At 38.8% G+C, this 20,277-nt stretch overlaps 1 protein-coding gene across 1 annotated transcript in view; it reads right to left on the minus strand.

Annotated features, from left to right (window-relative positions):
* tpd52 (tumor protein D52) overlaps positions 1-20,277 on the minus strand; it is a 147,726-nt gene that overhangs the window by 63,362 nt on the left and 64,087 nt on the right. The window contains exon 6 of the mRNA XM_060822802.1: positions 3,314-3,495. Coding sequence (XP_060678785.1) covers positions 3,314-3,495 — 182 coding nt within the window. The remainder of the gene's footprint in view (positions 1-3,313; positions 3,496-20,277) is intronic.

Raw genomic sequence — 20,277 nt, forward strand, 5'->3', positions numbered from 1 at the left:
AGTGAGGTAAAGAGATATTGCATTCCCTAATCTATTTGGAGAGCACCATTTCAGCCTGACATCGTAGAAGTCCAGTAGTGACTTAGGTATAAGCTAAGAGAGGCGGATCTTTTTCCCTTCTCTGCTATCATTTACTCTGAGTTTAAAATTGATTAATTTGGCAGCATCTCATTTCCAGGAGCCAGAATTTATTTGCATTGATTACTTTGCACCGTGACTTTCATGGTGCTTGGTACTAGTCAATATCATCAGATTCCAAAAACTGGTTCACTGATGTCCTTTAAGGAAGAAAACAGCCATCCTTACCTGGTCTGGGCTATATGTGACTCCAGAACTACAATAACATGGTTAATTCTTAACTGCCCTCTGGGATGGGCAGTGATGCCCTCATCCTGCAAATTAATATGAATAAAATGCCTGTATGGCAGTAAACTACATTTTGCCTTAAACATTTTATTTTAGTGGAAATAACTGTACAATTAGGGTTATTCTATTTAATGTGGTCACTATGTTCTGAATTAGTTTTGATGGCCGTCAGAGGTAGATGGAGAATTCAGAAACGAATTTCTCAGAATATGTTATTTCTCAAATTGGCTCAAGTGTTTTACTAAACGTGTATTTTTGCATATACCATGTGATTATAAGGCTGCTGACAAATGAGGAGTATGATGTCTAATTGTAACATGACTATGACACAGATGCACCAAACGAATTGAGAGCAGCTAATATAGACTGGACAGTTGGCAAGTTTGGTTTGTATGAAAATTTGGTGAAGTGGTGTATTAAAATGTGCTTTCACTTTCCCTAACTTATTTGGACAGCACCACTTCAACTGCTGAGGGTCAGAATTTTTAAAAAGTGCCATTTCAGAGTCCATTAAGCTGATCAGCCTGCATGTGTTCAGAATAAGTATCTGTGTAAATAGCTTGTTTAAGGACGTTAGAGTTAGGGAGGGTCTAAAACTTTACTATCAAACCGAAGACAGTTTCCTGTTTAATTATAGAGTGTATAATTTTCAATTTTAAGTGATATTAGCATTTAATAGACACAGCAAAATTGTAAGAAAAGCAATTAGTATCATGCAAGTGTATAAATTAATTATATTTAACAAATAACACAGAGACAGTAATGGGACAGGTTTAGTGTTGCAGCCGTGGTATGTGAGGGATTCTGGACTTGGAAGTGGTCCAGGACAAACACAACTAGAGCAAATGGCTAAGATTCCAGGAACTTTAAATCATAATTATTGAATTTGAAGCGGAGTTGAAAACATGTCAGGAAGGAGGAGAAACTGAGTGACACTTTGCTCCAGAAGGCAGTCATGTCCCTTAATATAGTTAAGTCCAATTCTGCCTATAGGGTGACCACAGTGAGGCAAAGTTGGACAATAATCTGCTGCCGGAGCCTCTGCCAGTGCAATTACCTTATAAGTTTGAGGTGTTTACCTGTGCAAATACAAACAAGTTTTGTAGGGATGAGGAGCAGGCTGAGCAGGGCATATTGTTTCAGGATACCTTTCAAGTGGCATCGGTAGGGGATTGCAAGTAAACAGTAAATAGTTAGTGTACTAGTTGAAGGTAGTATCATGATGGAGATGAACAATCTTCTGTACAGGCCAGACTATGAGTCCAGAACACTATAATGTCAACTAAATGTAAGGGTTCAAGTCTCCTGCTCAGGGCTGGACAGGAACTTAGTGGTGGTATTTTGGAATGTGAGTGGTGCACCCAGTTATTATGATCTATCTAGATACCAATGCCAGAGATAGGACCAAGAAAGAGGTTATGCTTAGACAACGTGAGGAACTAAGTATCAAACTGAAGAGCAGAACATCATGGATAATTAGAATCAGATTATTACCTGCGCAACATGTCATTTGGCAGAAGGCACATAAGATTAGTGAAATGAATACATGATTCAAATGCTGGTATGGGAGAAATGGGTTCCAGTTTGAGAGGTATTGGCACCAGTACTAGGAAAAGTGATGACTGTACAGTTTTAGCAGTTTGCACCTGGACGATGCTAGTAACAGCATTCTAGCAAACCATATAACTTGATAAGTAGGAAGAATTTAATCTAAACAATGGTGGTGGGAGATTAATCTTGTAGCTGTTGCATTTCAAGGGCACAAGTGAAGGCAGAACAAATTAGTAAAACAGGAAATGAGAGTCAGAGAACAACAAAGATGTGCAGAGAATAAACCTAAGAATACACCAACAGTCAAGACTATATGTGACAAAGATAACAAAAAGATAAAACCAAAGACTCTGAATCAGAATGCACATAGCATTTGCAACAGAGTAAAGGAATTAATTGCACATTGGATTAAACAAATATGATCTGACAGCTACTACAAAGATACATGATGGGAAGGGTTGCGATCTGAATATCTGAATATAGGACCTTCTCAGTTTCTCCATCACTTCTAGTTTTCGTCTGTTTTTGTTAAGAGGAAGTTGGGGCTCTGTGTATTCCAATGTGCTCTCTACTGCAATAATGAGCTGTATGAACAGAAGACAGGACCAAAGAATATTTTAAGTGTTTTGGGCAGAACTGACATCGGTAAATGGAGGTGATTGAAATCAGTTGTCCATTCACATCCGCCTGGAATGCAGAAGAGGTTGGGTAAATATTCTACTGGGGACCAGGACTCAAGGATGCAATTTGTGAATAGGAGTTCATCAATAGCTACAAAATTATTAGAGTGATCAAAGGTCAAGGCTAAGCAATTGGCATTTTGAAAGTCCAGTTATAATTTGCTCTTTCAAGGATAGAGGTAGAAGCAAGTAGAATTGGGGTATGGAAAGACGATGTGAGCAGAAATGAAACATAAAAGTTATCAGAAATGGATTTTGCAATGTAATACAAAAGGAGTAATGAGACCACTTGAGATGGCAAATGAAAAAGGGCAGCCATGGATATGAAACCGGGAGTTTATAAAAGGAGAGATTAAGAAAGGATAAGAGCCAGTCAACCCAGATGAGAGAACATGGCAAAATAAGATGGAGAATGAAATTATCAAATGGGAAACTACTCATTGCAGAGACTAAGGGAAGAAACAAGCCAAGATATCTTACACATTACTGATAACGAGAGATATTGTTAAAACTTTTCTTCTTGCACTTAAACATAACGAAAATGTCATATATAAAAAAGAGAGTAACAAATATACTTATCAGAAAAGGTTGCTGATTGAGTGGTAATTGACCCAGATTGGAATAATGTAACCATATAATTAGAACTGTATCTTAAATGTGTGCATCAGTTTAAAATCAACCAATATATTTTCGGTAATTTGCTCAAAGCTACTTACTCTCCATCAACTGCTGGTCTTCTGCACACACAATGAAACTTGCCACCGAAGTCAATATAAAGATCATCACCCACAATTTGGAAAATTTTACCAATGACTATTTTGTCTTTGGTCGGGCCCATCTGCATTAGAGGAGAGCGTCTCAGTAATGATGCAAATGAGTCAATTTTCTGGGCAGTCACCTAAAAGAAAAACATTAAGACATTATAAAAATAATTACATTGGAAGTATTAATAATTAATGTAATTTCAATTGAATCTACTCTTTCAGATCATATTTAACAATATTTTGTCCATGAAATCAATTTCAACAAAAATTAGCCCTGACATTGTGGTAGGTGTAGCAATTATGAAAGTGACACCTCACGTTTTCACGACTCCTCTGAATCTACCAGCATTATCTGGAATCTGCAAATACCCAGTCAAATGCAGAAATCCAGTAGTTCCTGTCAGTGATTCTACATTTCTCCAAAGGGTATTCTGAAGTCCCACAGATTTAAACTGATGAGAACTTGCCTTTTTATGCTATTAAACTTGCTGTTAAAGCCCTTGAGCAGTTAGACCTGTTGAATGGGGTGCAACAGAGTTCTTAATGATATAAGGTGTTAAGAACTTTAAGCAGGAGGAACCAATCAGCTCCTTGAGCCTGACCGCCATTTAATAGGTGGTTGATCGAATCTCGTCCTCAACTTCAGTTTCCGACCATACTTAAGGTCATAACTAGAATGAAACAGCTTCATCAGCTGTGAAAGCAAACTGTATATTTGCAGAAATTAAGATAGTATATTATGGGAGAAAATAATTTTGAATTTTTTAAAGCTTGATTTCAGCTTCTACATTAATCCGGTGTCAAAGTCTCAATAACTCATCCCGATGTCTGTCAATTTTTTTTCATAAAGTGAAGACATGCAGTGGATTTTATCTCCTGCTTTGCTAAAAATGGCTCTGTTTCATAGTTGGGTTGTTTGTCTTGCTTCACAACGTCACTGTTGCAAGGTTCCTGAAGATCCCCTTAGCTTGTCGTTGGATTCAAACAGACATCAGGTAAGGAGAAATCGTTGCAAAAGAGACAGATTAGGTCCCTGTGAAGAGTGTTCTTTAAGACCAATGGTGAATGCCATCGAATCACTGTTGACCACAAATTCTAAGTCAAAGTTGTAACTAAAGATCTAAATAAAGTCCATAATTCCTACTGTCAACTAGTTAAGTACCAAGATCTATAATTTTCAAATCTTTTGAGTGAATATTCTAGTTCATCTACAGGAAAAAGACACAGAAATAACATTGTAGAATGGTTTCCTTCAGTGCTGCAACCATTCTATGGCTTTTTAATAGACTCCTGAGACTCTTGCTATCCTAACTTCCAAATACATGCTAGCAAGACAACTTATTGGAATACAGAATGAGAAACATGTATTATTAGTCTGTAATTGGAGAAAGTCAAGGTTTGATAACATACTGACTAAAACTCAACAGTCTTGGAGTGTCTTTTTGAAAATTCTGTCATGGCTTTCTTTGGAATCGAGATGACTTGTGTATTAGCTAGGGAAACTAAGTCTTCTGCAAATCTTCACATAAAAATAATTCCTATAAAATGTATCACAATTCTTTATGTTGTAAAAAAAAAGCACTTTGGTAGGAGCCAAAGTGACATCTAATTGTTAGGGAGGAGAAATCTATTTGGCCCATCTTAATTGCACCAGCTCACCAAATTACTAATATGCCTTAGCGCTATCCTTCTGCCTTTCTCCGTAGCCCTTACATTGTTTTAACTCAAATAACCATCTAATGTCCTCTTGAATGCTTTAATTGAAAATGCCTCCACCATACTTTCAAGGCAGTATATTCCAGACCAAAACTACTTACGCAAAAAAGCTTTTCTCTTGCCTCACATTTGCTTCTTCTGCAACTTACCTTAAATTGGTGCCAGTTCTCAATCATTTTACAAATGGGAAGAGTTCCCCCTACTTAGAGTTTAGACCATTGTGATTTTGAAATCTTCTGTCATATCTAACGTAACTCTTCTCCTCTGCAAGGAAAATATTCTCTAATCCTTCATATGTCTCTAATCTCTTATACACTCATATCCTTCCTGAAATCAGGCACCCAAAAATGTACACAAATGTACAGCTGAGATCTATGTAGGGTCTTTTACAAGTTCAGTATAACTTCCTTCTCTCATTCCTTATGAAGAATAAAAAGTTGTATGTTTTTATTAACTGCTCTCTCCACCTGTCCCACCCCTTTCATGACTTATGCACATAAATGCACAGGTCACTCCTCCTCTTGCAAAACACTTAGTATAAAATGAAGAGCACTACACTATCTTTCCATGTTCTGTAAGAATATATCACCTCATACCTCTCCACACTGACCATCATCTGCTATCTTTCTGCCCACTCAACTAATGTCTACATTCTTTTGAAGGTCTACACACATTATCCTCTCAGTTTGCATGTTTCTAAGTTTTGTAACATTTGCAAACTTTGAAACTGTTTCTTGTACACCAAGATTCAGATCATTAATATGCATCAGGAAAAGCATGGGTCCAATCCCAACCTTTGGGGAGCTCCACTAACAACAAGAACAAAAGACAGCATGGAAACAGGCCTTTCCGCCCTCCACGCCTGTGCCAAACATCATGCATAACTAAACTAAGAAAACAAACCTTCTGCCCCTATTGGGTCCATATTCCTCTACTCCCTGCCTATTCATGTAATTATCCAGAAGCCTCTTATATGTCATGAACGTGCCTGCATCCACCACCTCTTCTGGCAGTGCGTTCCAGGTTCCTACCACGCTCTGCATGAAAAACTTGCCTCACACGTTTTCCTACCTATGCCTCGCATAATTGTGTAGACCTCTACCAGGTCTCCTCTCAGCCACCAGCTTTCCAGTGAACTACAACACCTTCATTCGATCCAAAACATATGCATTAACCATTACTGTTTCCTATTACTCAGCCAGATTTTGTATCCATGTCGTTGCTGTCCCCTTTTATTCCAATAGCCCTCACTTTTCTTGCAAGTTTACTCTGTGACACTATAGCTATTGCCTTTTGTAAGTCCACATCAAGCCTCACAATTAATTCTTCACAGAATTTCCAGTAAGTCAGTTAAATACAATTTTCCCTCAAGAAATCCATGCTGGCATGCCCTAATGCATTTTTACCTTCAACTGTTAATTCTATTCTGAACTATTGTTTGTTTTTGAGAAGTTACCACATTATCAAAGATAAACTGGGAGGCGATTGCTAGGCATATCCTAGTAAACTTCTTTGAATAAGGGAGTAACATTTGAAATTCACCACCTGAGTTTTCCTTCGACTGAAAACATATGGCCAGCGCTTCTGCAATTTCTAATTATACAGCTTATCGTGAGTAAGGTTTTGATGAGTTACAGGCACAAGCTGCCAGTTAAAATGATGACGTTATACATTAAGGTAGCATAGACCTGGCTCAAGTAAGAGCAGGATTAGGTGTTACATATTTCTGGCTACAACATGTTCAGACAATTAGGAAAGGTAAAAAAAAAGGCTTTGCAGATAATTAGTTAAAAAAAGGGAGAACAATCCAGAGGGTTCAAGGTCAGAATTTATTGGCTGAAGTGAAGGAACGAAAAGCTGCAATTACATTGCTTGGTGCAATCTATAGGCCACCAGATAGTTTCAAAAATGTAGAAATCTGCCTTGTTTTAAATCACAATGCCTACTTTTTCTTAAGCTTGCATTCAATTTATAGTGTAACATGATAACAAGTTCTAGAGGTGTCTGTTATTCTTTATTGGGAAATGTACATCTTCTAATACAATAATTTCAAAGGATAATCTGAATTAAACAAGTGGATTAAAAATTCAGCAGCATTAGGTGCTGGGCTTTCTGCAGCTCTGAGTCACTGAACGTATCTGAATTATCTGTGTTGTATAATTAAAAGGATTGTTTTTATACTGTCTTTTTACAATGCAACTGGAGCTACTGAGAAACTCCATGAACATCAAATTTCATGCATAAATTTGCATTAATATTATACTGACAGAACTCTGGATATTTCAAATATGTTTCAAAAGCTTGTGTAAACTAAGTGACAAGCTCTGTAATTTATCTATTCACAATTGCTTTATTTTTGTTTTTTTTTAATAGATGTTCCTATTCTGCACTATAGGTTCACTTCTGCTTCCTGAGACATCGGAAAGAACTCTTCCATTCCATTTTGGAGCATTATAAATTGTTGTAAAATACATAACACATAAACCATGAAATTTTTCACTTTCACATGAAAGACAGATGCTCAAAATGCAGCAGATCTCAATACTGCACTGAAATGTCCGCCTAGATTAATGGCTAAAAACACAAATAGAATAAATCTACAACTTTTCAAGTCAGTAACAGTGCTTTGACTGAACCACAGCAAAAACTACATTTGCAGATAATATATTATAGAGGTCAGACCACACTACATGTTCGACAAAACATTAGAGATAGATAATTAAAATTAACACACGTCACATTGGCGTACAAACAACTATAGATTTAGAAAGCAGGAGCAAACTACTGCAGATGTTGGAATCTGTACTGAAAACACAATGCTAAAACTCACAGTGGGTCAGGCAGCATTCGTGGAGAGAGAGGAAGTTAATGCTTCGATACTGACGCACTGAGATTTATAGATTTAGAAATTTGAACATCGTACAGAACTATATTAGTTTTCACATAGAATAATAAACAAAACATTGAGCAACAGAAGAGAATATGAGAGTTGATTTTTTTTTTACGTCTTTCCCATCCTGAGGCAGTATTCTGGTTTAGTGCATCATCCAGCCCTTATAAAACTCACATGGTTGGTATTCCACGGATTTTAATGGAATGAGAATCAGGAAAGTTCTATGAAGAGCAGATGATCCACTATTGCAGTGAAGACGACAGAATTTAGTCCAATAGTTTCTGAAGTAGCATAGGAGGCAAGTTGCTTGCACCCAAGCTCACACTTCTTGTTTGGGTAAAGAAAGGAATTCTCTTGCCAGGACAAGCAGAATGGGAATAAGGGTCAGGGCTGATACTAAATTTAAAAAAACTCAAAATGTAAAGCTTGGAGTCAAAGTATGCTCATTAATCCTAAAAGAGCAGGCACAAGAATTACAAGTTTTTTTTCTTAATGCTTTGTCCAATGCTGCATTATGTACATGTCAATTAAATGTTTGATGTGCATTATTGTATTGCAACCTAAAAGCAAAAGAGAAGCATTTCATCCACATAAAACAGTAAAATATCCTTTGAGACATCATGTTTCTCAATTTTATTTTAGAATACAGATTAAGAGGCAACGAAGAAACTCTTGTTCTGAAGTGCTACACCACAGCCTAATAGCATGCGTGTTTGTGGCAATGGTTCCCCACACTGATCTCCTCCCAATCATGAATATGTTGCCAGCAAAAAATATCAGAGACCGAGAAACCTTCTGTTTTTTGGGGGAATGGGATATATAATGCAGTAAAGAGCATACAAAGTGACGCTATATAAAAGTTGAGTTTTTTTTATTTCTCCAGTTAAAATGTATTTTTGCACATAAAGATTATTGATTTGACTCCTTCACTGTCGATGATAAAGGGATTAACTTGATTCACAAACTAAATGGCCAGCCGCTTCAAAAAGGCTTCATAAGAGTTTCTCAGCATGAGAACAATACAAGTAATATAGCAAATGTTTCAAGAATTAAAAAGAAACACATTTGGCATGGAAATCAGACATGGTTTGAATAGGTGTCAAAACAAAATTGCATATACAATAGGGATATGTCCTGGTTTCAGTTAAAACAAAATATTCAACATGCAACATAATTGTCTAGAGTGATATTTAACTGCACCTATTGTGTGGTAACCTCGGTGATCAGATGAGGGCTGTATAATTGTCAATAACTCTGACTTCATAATGGACAGAACATTATGTTGAAGCAGCTCAATATGGTTTGGCTGGGAATATTTCAATGTTAAATATATCAGCAATTGACTTCTACTGCATCAGCATTGATTCCAGCAATTGGAAAATTTTGCACTTGACACTCACCGACATCAGCTTCGCTGTCATCTTTGATGTTATAATTGATTCATTATCACCCTGACATCCTCTGCTTTGATTCAGTTTTTCCATTCAGGTCTGGACTAAGCTTGTGTCAAAGCCTGCAGCCAAGTGGCTCTGGAGGAACCCAAACTGAGCATCAGGAAGCAAATTATTGGTGTTGCTGGATAGCATTGTTGAATACCCTGTCCATGAATTTCCTGATGAGAAGATCACGAGTAGGGTAGTAATTGATGGATTAAATTTACTGTTTTTTGTTCAGAAGACATATCTGAGCAATTTTGCACACCAATGTCATAGCTACACTACAAATTTGGCTTAAGACACAACTAGTTCTACTGTACAGATCTATAGTATTATAGATGCACATACCTCAGAATAGAATCCTTACAGTATGGAAACAGGCCCTTTGGCCCAACAAGTCCACACCGACCCTTCGAAGAGCATCCCACTCAAACCCATATCCCCACCCCGACCCCATTACTCAACACTTACCCCTTCTACACATCCCTGAACATCATGGGCAATTTAGCACAGCCAATTCACCTAACCTGCACATCTTTGAATTGTGGGATGAAACCAGAGCACCCAGAGGAAACCCATGCAGACAGACAGAGAATGTACAAATTCCACATAGACAGTAACCCGAGGCTGGAATCAAACCTTGGTCCCTGGAGCCTGTGAGGCAGCAGTGCTAACCAGAGCCACCGTACCGCCCCTGTAAACACATTAAAGGAAAAGCAATATTGTGGACACTGGAAATCAGAAACAAACATTAGAATACTGGAGAAACACAACTGGTCTAGCAATATCTATGGGAAGAGAAAACCAGTTTTCAAATTGACATAGGTATGACTTTATCAAAACTGAAAGGAGTTGGAAATTATTTCAATATAGAGTGTATATACTTTTGACGGAGGTGGAGGAGGAGCAAGGAAAACAGTGTAGAGGCCCAGTGCAAAAAAGGGGTTGCTAGCAGTGGTGAAAGAGAAAGATTAGAACAATGAAGAATTGAAATGTGAAAGGGAGACAGTGGGCCATCACAACTGAGAACAAAGCCGTCTGTGGGTGTGGAAAGCGAAAGTGTAAGAAAAGTCAAGATCAAACAGCATACAGTCAGGCTCTGAAATTGTGAAATTCAATATTCGAGACTCAGACACAATAAAATGCCTAAGCAGAAAGTGTTCCTCATGCTTGTGTAGTGCTTTTTTGGAACACTGCAGCAGGCTTAGGACAGAAGTGGTAGCATGACAGCGAGGTGGTTTATTGAAAATGACAAGGATTGGAAAGTCTCAGCCATTCCTGCAGAGAAAGTAGAGGTTTTCACCAAATTGCATTTCAACTCACAATTATAAAGGAGACCACATTGTGAGCAGCAAATAAATAGACTAGATTGAAATAAGTAGAGAAGCTGGAAGAACACAGTAAACCAGGCAACATCAGGGGTTGGAGAAGTCAACATTTCAGGTATAATCCTTCTTCAGCAACAGAGGTGGGGTAGGGGAAGGTAGTTCTTCCAGCCTTCTGCTTGTCTACTTTTAAATTCCAGCATCTCCAGCAGGATGCTACCATGAAACACATCTCTCTTGATCCATGTCAGCATTCTGCAGGGACCATTCCCTCTGTAATATCCTAATCCACTCCACCATCACTCCTAACCATTTTTCACTCCCCTACGTCCCCTTTCAGTGCAATCACAGAAGGACAAAGTCAGAAGTCACACAACACCAAGTTATAATCCAACAGGTTCATTTGAAATTGCAAGCTTTCAGGGCTGGCCCTTCGCTACTCTTTCCACACTTCACCTGACGAAGCAGCAGTGTTCCGAAAGCTTGTTATTTCAAATAAACCTGTCGGACTATAACTTGATGACGTGTGACTTCTGATGTTGTTCATCCTAGTTCAACACTGGTGCCTCCACATCAGTGAAGAACTAATTGCTCATTCAGCACCTCCCTCTTCATTGTTCAAGACCCCAAACATACCTTCCAAGTAAAGGTGTACTTTGTTTCAACTTTTCACAATATGGTCTATTATCTCAGATTGCACATTAAATCCACCTTCAAAAGACAAAGGCGGCAACAAAAAATACATTCCAGTGAGATGTATATGATAAATGTTCTCTACAACATCTCTAAATCTAAACTGTGAGCATTTTAACACATACTATGGATTATGGGAGAGACTTTCAACATTTACAGGAGTAGTTAATGATAAAAAGCCTGAGCTTGAGCAGGGTACAATAACAAATTTATATTTAAAATCTTTAACATAATTATTAAATAGTATTACTATTGGTTCTGTAAGCTTCTATGTATTTAATGTTAATAAAGTAAGCAATAATTATGTTACTTTATGCTATATATTGCTTGAGTATTTTTGACATAATGACACACTGCTTAGGCAGCATTGGAACTGTGGCAAATGTTACAAATCATAGTGATAGCAATCAGCAGTAAAATCAGCACCGTTTACTACTAATGGAATTAGTTTTAATCTAGGCATTTCATTTATGCTCTTCCCTCTCCTAATTACAGACTGAAAACATCAATTTTTGAAAGTATATTAGAAGTTTGCCAGCACTCCAATGGCTAAACATTTTGTTTGAGATGAATGACACAAATTTCAATTTTATTTGATTGAAAAGGATACTGTCACTAAGGATCACTGAACTAGTGCCCGAAATGAACAGTTAAAAAAACTATGATCTTGAAGTTACCAGGAAATGGAACACTTGCCTTTATTTCAAAGGAACAGAGTATAAAAGCAAAAATGCTTTTCTAAAACTATACAAGTCACTTGTCAGACCAGAGTTTGAATACTGTAAACAGTTTTGGAACCCTTATCTAAGCAAAGATCTACTGACATTGAAGGCAGTCCAGAAAACATCCATGGGTATGGAGGGACTGTTTTAAAGACCAGTAAAGTAGGTTGGCCCTGTACTCTTTGGAGTTTAGAAGAAAGAAAGGTAACCTTATTGAAACATACTTGATTCTTGGGGTACTTGCCAGGGTTGCCACGGAAAAGTTATTTCTACTTGTGGGAGAGTCTAGGACAAGGAAGAATAATCTGAAAATTGGGAGTCACCCATTTAGAGCAAAGATGAAAAGGAATTTGTTCTCTCAGAAGGTACTGAATCTGCGGAATGTTTTTGTAACCACAGAGGGCTGCCAATGCTGTGCCATTAAATATATTCAAGTCTCAGATAGCCTTACTGATTAAAAATCTGTCTATGGGGAAAAGGCAGGAAAAGTGAAATTAGGGTTATTAGATCAGCTATGATCTCACTGAATGGTGGAGCAGACTCGAATGACCTACTTCTGCTCCTATGTCTTAAGGTCTCGTAACTTAGTCAAACAATAAAATGAGGAAATAAATAACCAAACAGAGAATACAAATTGGCCAATTCCAATACTGAAGCAGTCCACCAACAAACAGGATCAAATAGACACAGGAAATAAAGGATGAATGGCTGAACATTTTCTTCCAAAGTGTTCAGGAAACCATTTCTATTTGTGTTAGTACAGTTGCCCATTAAAAATCAGTCTCAGATTAGATTAGATTCCCTACAGTATGGAAACAGGCCCTTCAGCCCAACAAGTCCATACCGACCCTCCGAAGAGTAACCCACCCAGACCCATTCCCCATATTCACCCCTGACTGTGAGCAATTTAGTATGACCAATTCACCTAACAAGCACATCTTCGGACTGTGGGAGGAAACCGGAGCACCCAGAGGAAACCCACGCAGACACGGGCAGAATGTGCCAAGTCCACACAGACAGTCACTTGAGGGAGGAATCGAACCTCGGTCCCTGGCGCTGTGAGGCAGTAGTGCTAACCACTGAGCCCATCTTACTCTTACTCTTCTCTTTTGACAGTCCTTCAGGATTGAGGATGGCTTGCTTAGACTCCAAGTTCAATACAATAGCTGTAAGGCTAATACATAATTGTACAAATGGGGCAGGAGGTGTTGGAAGGACAGGGTGGACACCCTGTTAGTTTTTGTGCTCCCTCTGATGCTTTAGTATGCTCGACCACTTCAGAAGTGCCTTGAATACTATTCTTAAAAGGTTTCTGCTGTCTTCCTAAACGTCTCAAGCTGCAACCAAACTCTGAATAGTGCGACTGCACCAGGAGTTTGCTGTTTGGCTTTAAGAGCTGCGTTTACATGATTAGCACTGCAAAGCTGGGCAAGTTGGCCTGGGTAAGAACATTGCTGCTGGAACATCGGTCTTATCACCGGATTTGGAGGATTTTATAAAGGCACCACAGTGACATTTCTTCACTGTTTTGACTTGTGCAAGTCTTCAAACCATGTAGGGTCACACAGATTACTGCTACCTGGTAAACCATGATCTTAGCATCAGGTTTGAGATCCTGATTGTGGTATGTAAATGCAAATCTTTCTTTCTTTACCTATAGAGAAGCTAAATAAAGGTAAAGTCACCATAATTTTACCAGACCATAAGGCTGTCCCCTCGGTTGGACCAAAGGGTCTGTTTCCAAGTTGCATGACACTATGGCTATGGCTCTATAACTGATGGTGGTTTAACCCCAGTGTCACCACGTTTGGTTAGAGAAGAGGCTGACACAAACAGTCCTTAATGGTAACCTCAGCCGGTGTGGGAACTGAACCCATGTTGTTAGCATCACTCTATATTGTAAACCTGTCAACTGAACTAACCAACCCCAAAAGGAGGGTTCCATCTCCTGATCCTTGCATGATGCAAGTATGCAGAATGGACTCTGTTCAATAGTAAAATTTACTGGTGCAAATTGCAATGTCGACTGGGCTGCAAACATTCACTGTTTACATATGAAGGGAATCAAATAGGAAAGGTACTAAAAGATTAGGAGCACTTATGGGCCCATACACTAATTTGTGCCACTCTCTTCAAAGAAGAATACATAATCAGGAAAATAAATACACAAAGACAAAATATGCATCAGTGCTTTGGCTAAAATGATAACCTAGTGTACCATAATGTAAACTTCAGGATACCTGGATATGGAAGATGTTTTTAACAAGACAACTTGAGACTATAAAATTACATTGAAAATAGTTTTGACAGTAGAAGATCAGAGAACAAGACTCCCTCTAGTGTTCCAACTATGGCTCTACAATTGGCAATTTATGCACTTTTGCTCAGACTTGCCACTGTGGGTACTGCAGCTGTTGGAGAGTAGAGTCAGGATTAGAATGGTGCTGGAAAAGCACAGTAGGTCAGGTAGCATCCGAGGAGGAGGAAAATCCACGTTTTGGACAAAAGCTGAAGGGCTTTTGCCCGAAACCCCAATTTTCCTGCTCCTTGGATGCTGCCTGACCGGCTGTGCTTTTCCAGCACCACACTAGAGTCACAGCACGCAAACAGACCCTTCAGTCCAACCCGTCCATGCCGACCAGATACCCCAAACCCAACCCGTCCATGCCGACCAGATACCCCAAACCCAACCTAGTCCCACCTGCCAGCACCTGGTCCATATCCCTCCAAACACTTCCTATTCATATACCCATCCAAATGCCTCTTAAATGTTGCAATTGTACTAGCCTCCACCACTTCCTCTGGCAGCTCATTCCATTCACGTACCACCCTCTGTGTTTAAAAAGTTGCCCTGTAGTCTCTTTTATATCTTTACCCTCTCACCCTAAACATATGTCCTCTAGTTCTGGACTCCCTGACCCCTCTTGACTGTGCAAGTAGTGTTAGGAACAGTAGTAAAACTGTCAAGTTTCTACAGTATTGTTCTTAATGTGTTCACAAAGGCAAGTAAAGGTGAAGTCTTCTAGTTCTAATGTGCTCATAATTCCACAGAAATTCAAACACACCCAACATCAGAATATCTCGCTGCCTTTTGAATGAATTCCTGTTTTAATATAAACAATTAAGATTAGAATTAGAATTCCAACAGTGTGGAAACAGGTCCTTCGGTCCAACAAGTCCACACCGTCCTTCTGAAGAGTATTCCCCAGAGCCATTACCCTACATTATCTACACATCCCTGAGCACTATGGGCAATTTAGCACGACTAATTCACCTAACCTGCACATCTTTGGATTGTGGGAGGAAACCAGAACACCTGGAGAAAACTGACGCAGACACAGAGAGGAGGTGCAAACTCCACACATACAGTCGCCTGAGGCTGGAATCAAACCCAGGTCCCTGACGCAATGAGGCAGCAGTGTTAAACACTAAGCCACCAAGCTTTTGTCATGCTTTACACAAATCTTATCTAAAAGATAATGGAGTATGCAAACTGAGGTTTACAAAGACTTGCAAGTGCTCCAATATTGAGATTGTACAGGAAGTTGGTGAGACCTCTTCTGGAGTACCATGTCCAGTTCTGATCACCCTATTATAAGAAGGATATTATTAAGCTGGAGTGGTTCAGAAGAAATTTACCTGGATGCTGCCAGAAAACGAGGGCTTGAGTTAGAGAGAGAGAGGCTGGATAGGCTAGGACTTTTTTCACTGGAGCATGGGAAGTTGAGGGGTGACCTTATAAAAGTTCATAAAATCATCAGGAGATAAAGTGAATAATAGGTGTCTTTTCCCTAGGGTGGTGGATTTCAAGATTAACGGGCACATTTTTAAGGTGAGAGGACAAAGATTTAAAAAAGACACAAGGGGCAATTTTTTTTACATTTAGAGCGGTTAGTGTGAAGAATGAACTTCCAGAGGAAGCGGTGGATGAAGATATAGTTTCAATATATAAAAGATATTTCGATAAGTACATGACTAAGAAATGCTTGGAGCGATATCGGCCAAGTGTAGGCAGGTAGGACTAGTTTAGTTTGGGATCATGGTTAGCATGGACTGAAGGATCTGTTTCTGTGCTGAATGACTCCATGACACTATGACTACACAAATTAACACTTAATAAAAATTTAATGTCAAAAACACAATCATATAAAAATAACAAAATCTTTGAATACACAAAATTTGTGAATTTCCCCAATTTCTGCAATGCTACCCTGAGCAGCATTCCTGATTTTAGTAGCACAGGGGTAAAGTGCCGGAGGCAGGTGTTCACTAGCATGAACTTAAATCCTTTCTATCTGTAGGTCAGCAGAACAACTAATGCATCTGTGTTTGGAGATATTTGTGCTAATTGAGAAGAACCAGGGATTTGTGAAAGGCAGATCATGTTTGTCCACTCTAACTGAATTTTTGATGAATGAACAAAGGTCAATGAGAAGAATATGGTTGAATGTTGTTTGCATGGATTTTAGGAAGAATGAACCTAGGTATCACACATGGGGCTGATTAACAAAACTGAAGCTGAAGGAAATGAGAAGTAAAAATGTTCATGTCCAAATTGGATTTTAAAAAATGGCTCAAAGATAGAAAACAGTAAGTGATCAGTTCTGACGAAAGGTCACTCAACCTGAAACGTTAACTCTGATTTCTCTGCATAGATGCTGCCAGAGCTGCTGAGTTTTTCTAGCAACTTCTGTTTTTGTTTCTGATTTGCAGCATCTATAGTTTTCTCGGTTTTTAAACAGTAAGTCATGATTGTTTTCTGGATTAGACAGTGTCAACATGGTACATTCAAGTTCTAGGATAATCACTTTCTCATTTTGCAAATGGTTTGAATCTTGGAATAGAGGGATTTTCAAAAGTCGAGATTATACCAACTTACCTGCAATGGACAGATAGGCTAGGACCACTGAATCTGCATTCTCCTTTTAATCTTCCTTATTTTTACTGGTGATTGGAACAAAAAATTCTGCAATTCTCTCCATTTTTCCATTAGTGGCTTTCGTTATAGTTTCTTTGCCATTATAAATTGTAGTGCTTTCCTGTTTCAAATCGTGCAGTAACAGGAAGATTAATGTATGGCATTGTGGATCTGGCACAATTGCATAAAGTGATCTGAATGTTCAAAAAGTACAGAGAATGGGATTATGGGTTAAACTGAAAAACAATTTTAAAGCGAAATTAACCAAGAGATCAGAAAGGGGATTTAAAATAGAATATCAACCACTCATAAGTGGGGTGTCCTCGGCTTCTGAATTTGAGCACTTTTTATTCAAATGGCAAACTGCGTTGGATCAACTTAAAAGAGGGGAAACAGGTTAGAACCAGATTTGGATAGATTTGTGAAGGTGGCCTCAAAATCAGAAAATATCCTCTTAAATGCATAAGAGCGCATTTGTGTGTACAGCTATGCACATTGAAGTCATAGAGTCTTACAGAGCAGAACAGGTCCTTCGGTGTATTGAGTCTGTCGTCATGAGCAAGCTAAATTAATCATTATCCAGCAGTTAAGAGTCAGAGGTGTACAGCATGGAAACAGACTCTTCGGTCCAACTCATCCATGACAACCAGATATCCTAAATTAATCTAGTCCCATTTGCCAGCATTTGGCCCATATCCCTCTAAATCCTTCCTATTCATATACCCAAGCAGGTGCCTTTTAAATGTTGCAATTGTACCAGCTTCCACCACTTCCTCAAGCAGCTCATTCCACACGTGCACCACCCTCTGCATGGAAAGGTTGCCCCTTGGATCCCTTTTAAATCATTCCCCTCTCACCTTAAACCTTCTAGTTTTGGACTCCCTCACCACAGGGGAAAGACCTTGTCTATTTCAAGTTTCACATAACCCTATAGCTTTGAAAGTTAGATATATCATTGGAATATTATGAATATTACTGGAACTGAACAGCTGTTGGCTAAAGATTAGTTAAGAGGGAAAATGGTAGAGTCACCTATCGCGCACTCAAAACTCAAGCTCAAGTGTCATGAGGCCGCGACCAAAGCAAACAAGAGACCTGGGCATGAGTTGCATTTACCAAATAACTAATTACAATACTTTATGCAATTTATATTCACCTTTGGCAACACTATTTGATGTGCTATGCACAGTTTATGCTGAGGAAGAATACTTTCACACTGGAGAGTACAGAGAAAGCCAACAAAGGCAATAGAAATGAAGTAAAAGGAAGGTAGCAATGTTCCTGTGAAGTGACTTTTATATGTTCATGGCACAATATGAACGCAAGTAAAACATAACATAGAACAGCACAGCACAGGAACAGACCCTGCGGCCCACAATGTTGTGCTAAACATGACGATAAACTAAACTAATCCCTTCTGCCAGCTCATGGACCATATCCCTCCATTCCTTACAAATTCACACACTAATCTAAAAGCCCCTTAAACACCCCTAATGTACACCACCCCTGACGGAGCCAGACTCTACCATTTTCTGTAAAAAAAAGCTTGTCCATCACACCTCCTTTGAACTTTCCTCCTGACCTTAAATGCATGCCCCCAAGTATTAGACATTTCAACTCTGGGAAAAAGATTCTAAACATCACATAATTTTGCTTATTTCTATCAAGATTCTCCTCAGCCTCTGCTGTTCCAAAGAAAACAACCTGAGTTTATCTAACCTCTCCTTATAGTTCATACTCTCTAATCCAGGTAGCATCATGGCAAACCTCTTCTACATCCTCTCCAAAGCCTCCACATGCTTTCAACCAGAATTGAAAGCATATTCTAAGTGTTGCCTAACTGAAGTCTTATAAAGTTGTAACATATAATCCTGACTCTTCTACTCAATTCCCCACCCAATAAAGACAAGCATGCCATATGTCTTCTCTGTCGCCTTGAACACAAAGATCCCTCTGTACATCAAACCTGTTCGTGTCTTGCCATTCACTGTGTACTTTTCCCTACCATTTGATCTCCCAAAGCACAGCAAGCATTCCAATTCAGATCTCTTTGGAACACCAATAGTCATGGACCTCCAGCCAGTAAAACACTCTTCCACCACTACCCTCTGCTTTCTATGGGCAAGCCAATTCTGAATCCTAGCAGCCAAGTCACCATGGATCCCATGCATCTTAATCCTGTGGATGAGCCTACCATGAGGATTTTTGTCGAAAGCCTTTCTAAGGCTTACTAGACAACATTCACTGAGTTACCCTCATCGACCACCTTTGTCACCTCCTTGAAAAGTTCAATCAAGTTAGTAAGACATGACCTGCCCCACACAAAGCTATGCTGACTGTCTCAACTAGGACATGCTTTTCCAAATGCACGAAGCAGTAGTTGATGATTCAAACAGCAGCTATGTATTAATTTCTTTCTGACATTACAAAGTTGGTCAAGGTCAAATACATCTAAAGAGTGCGATTAACTTTCTTCCCATTATCAATGTAATTCTTGCCATACTTCACGAGATGTGATTCAGTTATCCTAACTGCAAGGTCAACGGCTCAAATGTTCACACTGGAGATTACAGGGCACCAATGTCTTAAACTGTAATATCAACAGAGTAAGTATTTGCTGAGAAAGGTTAAATGAGGCAGTAACAGACAGCAAGACTAAATTTGAAAGGTCATGAGTAAACAACAAGTTGTCATCAATTAATCCACCCAACACAGTTTAACTATCCTGAGAATTCTCTACATTGTGTTTTCTTGATAATTAACCCAAATACTGTCGCTGACTGTGCACTTTAATTTCATTGTTATACTTAATTATAGTTCTCATAAGCTATGCACTCTGGGTAAAAGCAGTTTAAATAAGACTTGGTGGGAATTGTTACTTGGACATTCATTGATCTGAAAGGTGCAAAATGACTCAAAGACAAACTATAGCAGAAATCTAGCAGAACAACTCAATTACTTGCTCTGTGGGAAAAGGGATATTTAAAAAATCCCAGAAGACAGAGATAAACAATATGCCTTGAATCCTGTATAAAATAATTGGGTTCCAAGGTCACCATGCTTTCAATGCTTGGCATGGGAATGCTGACTTCATGTTCGAGAAATGGAGCGTGGGAAGCCATTTACTGGACAGTGACATGACTTCAGCAAGCACAGGTGGTTCAATGACATCTTTTGGTAGTAGTCTGTTCAAATGACAGTTCAGCAAAAATT

Source organism: Hemiscyllium ocellatum, chromosome 4 (assembly GCF_020745735.1).
Source record: "Hemiscyllium ocellatum isolate sHemOce1 chromosome 4, sHemOce1.pat.X.cur, whole genome shotgun sequence".
Classification (NCBI taxonomy): Eukaryota; Metazoa; Chordata; class Chondrichthyes; order Orectolobiformes; family Hemiscylliidae; genus Hemiscyllium; species Hemiscyllium ocellatum.